The 6,187-nt window shown below is 40.2% G+C and overlaps 1 protein-coding gene across 1 annotated transcript; it reads left to right on the forward strand.

Moving 5' to 3' along the window:
• The first annotated feature begins 881 nt into the window (after positions 1–881).
• On the forward strand, positions 882–2,803 carry LOC109508418 (ribosomal protein, large P2). Its single transcript, XM_019858381.1, has 5 exons — positions 882–992; positions 1,863–1,986; positions 2,362–2,410; positions 2,495–2,590; positions 2,681–2,803. The coding sequence occupies exons 2-5, from the start codon at positions 1,864–1,866 to the stop codon at positions 2,755–2,757; spliced, it is 345 nt and encodes a 114-aa protein (XP_019713940.1). The 5' UTR covers positions 882–992; position 1,863; the 3' UTR covers positions 2,758–2,803.
• Positions 2,804–6,187: the final 3,384 nt, after the last annotated feature.

The raw sequence follows: 6,187 nt of genomic DNA on the forward strand, positions 1-6,187 counted from the left end.
CACACACACACACACACACACACACACACACACACACACACACACACACACACACACCAGTGTTATGTGCAATTTCATAGTTGTCCCTGCAGATGGCGACCTATCAACGACGTTGACTCTCCTCATCTGAAGGAAATCCGTAAAAACGAATTACAGTACTGTACTCGGGGTGGAATGGATCACCAAATCCGCAGTTCGGCTCTCGGTTTTGTGCTCACAGTTTTCGATTCGGTACATTATGCGTTGACTTTGAAAAATTAATCACCGCACGTCTCGTAGTTCAAAGTTAAAGTCTATATTCACCGCGTTATTTTTAATTACTACGACAGTATTATTATTGCATTTTTTAAAGACTCTTATTGTTGTTTTTCTATCTATGCCAGTGTCATAAAGAGGCGGGCATAACAACTCCTCTTCATTTGCTGCCACTCATACAGCAGACCAAGTCATGGTTCCCTGCAAATATATCAGCTTTAAGACTATTTTATAAAGCTATAATACTTATGAAAATATACTCACCCGGGCGTTCCTCGGTTGGCAAGTACCTGTATTGTAAATTGAGCTCAGTGTTATAATATACACTTCCTTCACTCGACAACTTCAAATGTGATGAATCAGATTCAACATTACTCTTCTTCTCCTGTCCTTGTTTCGTTCTTTTGCATCTTGCTATCTTGCTGCTGTTGTGTCCTGCCTCTTCTCATTCCCCATGCTAACTGTTGGCACCCAGTAAAGTCGGGATCTATTTTTGCGACTTCACAACTCGGATCTCCCAGTGCAAAGTTTTCCCGGCCGGAAATCAGGAAATTTCAGTTTTCCTATGTTCGGCGAATGCAGCACAACACAGAAATCATGACGCATTTACTGACGTCTAAAAGGACCAATTGGATTGCAGATTCCCAATCTTACATTTTTTTAGGAACACCCCCTCCTTCCCCCTCTCTTTCGGATTTCCGAGCGTGACCGACGTTTCGTGTCTTTTCAGACTTAAAGTAAGTGAAAACCACTATTATTTGTCTTGTGTACGCTGCTGTAGGCAAACGTTAAAATTATTAGGGAAACATATACTCCATACCTCCTTATCATGGTCTATAAACAAGGTTTTAGCTGGGGCGTAATGCCGACTTGTTTTGTGTCAGCAATGGAGGACGCGGAAGACAGTCCACCGCCATGCTGCCATTCTTACCGCTTACATATTGTTCTATTACGCTTGTTTCTACAAAGATGTTGATGGTGTATACTCCATACACTCGAACAACTGCTCCTCTCAGGATGACCGGGGGGGACGGTCGGCAAGGATTCAAAAGATCTTTGTAACCTACGTCATTCAGACATTAGTTTTTATGAAATTTCCCTTAAATTTCACATTTATTTTCAGTTAATATTTTTAAGTTCATACAAAAAAAAAAAAATAATCTACACCTTTGGGAAGTGCCTATACAAAGATGGGGCATGTCAGTTTGCCCGAGTTGTCTGTGTAGATTCTCAGTTACCGAGATGAGATCATGGTAATTTTTATTACCATACCTCACATGGTTGGCCATAAAAAGCATTGCATATCTCAATGCAAAGAGTCTAAAACAAATGTAGTTTTTCATCCTTTTGTCACATTGATTCATGATGTTAATCAATATTAAAAATACACTGGAATAAGATGTGGAATTACGACAAGATGTTTATACTGAGAAAAGAGCAAGAAGGCAATTTAGCGAATTGGTGAGTGTTTACTCTTTCTGAAAATTGGTCAAAATAAGTAACTGATTCCCAGGATATGATTTCTGATTGGTCTACAAACTATTGTGTTGAATATTTATGGGGGGGGAAGATGTCGGCTAAACTGGATCGTGTGTTGTTGTTGACAGAATGCGTTACGTGGCCGCTTACCTGTTGGCTGTGCTTGGTGGGAACACCAGCCCCTCGGCCAAGGACATCAAGGCCATTTTGAGCAGTGTAGGGATCGAGGCTGATGATGAACGCTTAAACAAGGTATGCAGTTAATTTTGCAATATTCACAACCACTAAAAACTTTAGGATAAACAAAGTTATCCTCTTCCACCACGGGGGTTATCTTCCAGACTCCACAGTGAAAATCTGTGAAATAAAGTGTAAATACCCTCTTCAAGTATTCCCCAAGGCAAGTTTTTAAAGCATTTATGGCACTTGGACTTTTTTCAGGTTTCTAAACAGACTCTGAAAAACAAAATTAAATCTGGGTCTTCCGAAGTTGTCGTACATTCTAGATTTATTCTTGAATAGCCCAAGTTAACATTTTTACCGGTAAGTAGTAATGACCGTAAACCCCTTATTTAAGGAACTTTGTTTTTTTTTTTTTTTTTTAATCTCAGTTGTATTTCTGTGCAGGTCATTAGTGAGCTGCAAGGGAAAAACATCAATGAAGTCATGAATTCAGGTAAATGTCTCATTTAAAAAAAAAAAAAAAAAGATTTGAAGATGCTGCATCAGGAAATGCCAAAATAAAACCTTTCCCTTGCAGGCCTCTCTAAGTTAGCCTCCGTACCAGCGGGTGGCGCTGTGGCTGCTCCTGCTGCTGCAGGTGGTGCCGCTAGCGCTGGGGCTGCACCTGCTGCTGGTATGTATATATAACTGGTTATCTTGTGTATATATTATTCTGGGGAACACACAGATATAAACGATCTTCACTGTAACCATTTTTTTTCAGTGGAAGACAAAAAGGAAGAGAAGAAGGAAGAATCGGAAGAGTCAGATGAAGACATGGGCTTTGGACTCTTTGATTAATCTGCCTTTATTTCTAAAAAGCAATAAAGTAAAAGGTTTACACAGAGTAAAGTGTTTTAGCCCCTGTTTTTTTTTCATGTACAGTCAAACCTCGGTTTTCAAACGTCTCTGTTCTTGACCAAATCGGTTTTCGACCAAAAATTTCGAGTTTTTTATGTCTCGGATTACGACCGAAAATCAGTTCTTGACCAAACTGAGCGCACTTGAATGCGTCACTTGACTCCTCTTGGCTTCCTTACACGAGGAAGTGACGCTTCCTCGGGTAGACGAGGAAGTGATGCTTCCTCGTGTAGCGTTCCATTGTGATTAGACATGTTCAATAAAGATTTTATTTTATTTTTTTAAAGAGTTTGGTTTCAGTTTTCGAACAAATCGGTTTTCGAACAGCCTTCTGGAACGGATTATGGTCAAAAACCGAGGTGTGAGTGTATTTTTTATTTTTTACTCACTCCTCCCATATAATTTTAAGACTTTTCCAGATGTGAGGCTCTCTATTAGTCCTGACACATGAACATGACAAACTCCTTTTGCACCCTAAAACGTAACTTGAGACTAAAGTGGGGAATGCACATCCTGCTTCTTATCTTAATGTGTGTGTGTGTGTGTGTGTGTGTGTGTGTGTGTGTGTGTGCGTGCGTGCGCGTGTGCGTGTGCGTGTGCGTGTGTGTGTGCGTGTGTGTGTGTGTGTGTGTGTGTGTGTGTGTTAGAGACCCAACACGTAACGGAAATAAAATCATGCAGTCCATTGGATGGCTGAACTTTTGATGGCACATAAGAATACAATATGCCATGATAAATACTGAACTGGTTTAACATTTATGAGTGGCCGCGTCTGTTTTCTACGGATATACTGTAGGTGGAACTGCCAATGTGGCGTAAACCTTTTTAACTGGGCCACGTTGTTAGAACTACAAAGTCGTTGGAACGACAACCCACTCTAAAACTTTTTTTTTCCACGTATGGAGTTTGCACTCTTTCATAGTTTTCTGAGCAAATAGATGAGGGAAAACAAATGTTAAAGCTGCCTCCTGCCCAAAGACAGATGGAATAGGTGCCAATACGCTCGTGACGCTCGTGAGGATAAGCGGTTTGGATGATGGATGGTTATACAGTTAATAAAGCAGATACTGTAATGCTGGTTATACAGACGATGATGACCCAGCAGCGCACCCCACCAAAAGATGTCTGCTGTAGTTCCGATACTGACCTGGTGGTTGCAGTAAAGGGCCACTTGATGAGATACAGAGAAAGTTTGACATTTGTACGGAGCCCCTAAAGGGACATGGAAGGAAAAAAAAAAAACTTTGCGATATCTCGCAAAGTAATGCAAGAGCTCGCAAAGTATTGCAACATTTCGCAAAGAATGCGAGATCTCGCAAAGATTGCGTTCCCTTGCAAAGATTGCGAGATCTAGCAATCTTTTTTTTTAATGCGCGTTGATCTACTTCCGGGTCAGCTTGGAGAATGTTGACGTACGGAGCCCCTATGGGGGGGACATGGAAGGAAAAAAAAAAACTTTGCAAGATCTCGCATTCTTTGCGAGATCTCGCAATACTTTGTGAGATTTTGCATTACTTTGCAAGATATCGCAAAGTTTTTTTTTCCTTCCATGTCCCTTTAGGGGCTCCGTACATTTGTTCAGAACGCAGATCCGTATTTTAGTCATTTTCATGTCTGGACCCACATTTGGTTCAGGACCTGATCACGCAAGAATACATCAAGTATTGCCATAACATCGACCTGTGTTTTACTTCAACTAATGAGAAAGAGCATACCAGATGATAAAAGATTATCTATAAACCTCAGGAGAAGATTTAATTCTGATTGTTTCAAAGATCTAGAAAACGGTGTGTCAAAGTTGACAACAGAAAAACAAGTGCTTTAGATAATAGAAAATAATGTTTCAGTAGCTGATGTCAAATGTCAAATCAAAATGTCTTCCATGCAGTTTACAATTAGTATAATTAACGATCATACCATTTGGTTGGTAAGCCTTTTTTTCCCCACAGGAAGTTATGTCATGATACATATCACCAACCACACACTGTGATGTAACAGCGGTGTCAGAGCTGTTATTTTTCCCCTTCACTGTTCCTTCAAACTGTCACGAGAAACCAATTGCTGGAATCGTAACAGCGTAGAATACATATTTCCATTTAAGACGTCACTGTCGACCTGAGACTGCGTGAGCACACTTTGTAGTTTGTTTGCTTGTGCGGTGTGGTGGTGGCCGCTCAGTACTTCACGGATTACAATGTGCATTGCACGCTAATACATGACAAAGCAACAACAATAAAAAAACATGTTTGTATTTTCCCTATGTTTCGTCACTGTCCCCCCCCAAAAAAAAGCACGTTTTGCAAAATTTGGCCAGGAATAAATCACACATACACACACATGAGGGCTTTCTTATGTCAGATTAATCCAGCTCCATACCTTTCAACTTTTCGGAGCGCCAACCTGCATAAACTACCAAAAAAAATCCTTATAAAGAGCAAAAAATCCTTATAACATACCAAAGCATTTTTATGTCAAAATAACGGCAGAAAAAAACCCCACGGAATATGAATGATATATTTGTTTCCTTGTAGAACTTGCTTGTACACTACCGAAGTATGCAATGAATACTCTGCTGTTTTCAACTAGGAACCACGTGATTTACTGGAAAGTTACCGGAAATGAAAGCATTCGAGTAGACTGGCACCATTCTGGGCAAAAGCAAACGGAACTACCTGTTAAGGGGGAAAAAAAAAAAAAAAAAACGGAAATTTTCACAATCCGTATGATTTGTGCGATATGGCCATATACGTAAGATTCACCACAAAATCCGTATGAACTAAGGGTAAACCGTATGAGTTGACGGGTATGCAGCTCACTTATTCACAAATCAATCACGTAAATATCTCTTAACTGCGTCAACTGCATTGGTACTTAATAGAGTCAGGTAACAAAGATAAAGATCGTTTTCTGATGATTAACAACAACAAATATCAATCATGCAATACATTAGGAACCCCCCCCCAACACACACACACACACACACACACACACACACACACACACACACAGCTGGCTGTAGCATACATGCTGCTCTGAAAGTGCTCCTAAAATTTGATTTCCAAGTTGAAACAAACTGTCCAAACTGTTGGTTGACCAACCCTCATAAAGTCCAGTTTTGTTTGAAAAGTGCGCTTTAAAAAATAATTTCGAATGATGTCAAACATTGTCCTTTGGGGCCCATATTGGTTCAACTAATCAGAACTGGAAACATATACTATTCATAAACCAATCAGAGGATGGAAAAATGTATCACCAAGCCTTTGCAAAGACGCAGAAGCTTAAATCTCAATTCTGGCAGTCATTTCAATGATCTGTGTGTGTGTGTGTGTGTGTGTGTGTGTGTGTGTGTGTGTGTGTGTGTGTGTGTGTG

This window comes from Hippocampus comes, unplaced genomic scaffold, assembly GCF_001891065.2.
Source record: "Hippocampus comes isolate QL1 unplaced genomic scaffold, H_comes_QL1_v1.1 scaffold17, whole genome shotgun sequence".
NCBI lineage: Eukaryota > Metazoa > Chordata > Actinopteri > Syngnathiformes > Syngnathidae > Hippocampus > Hippocampus comes.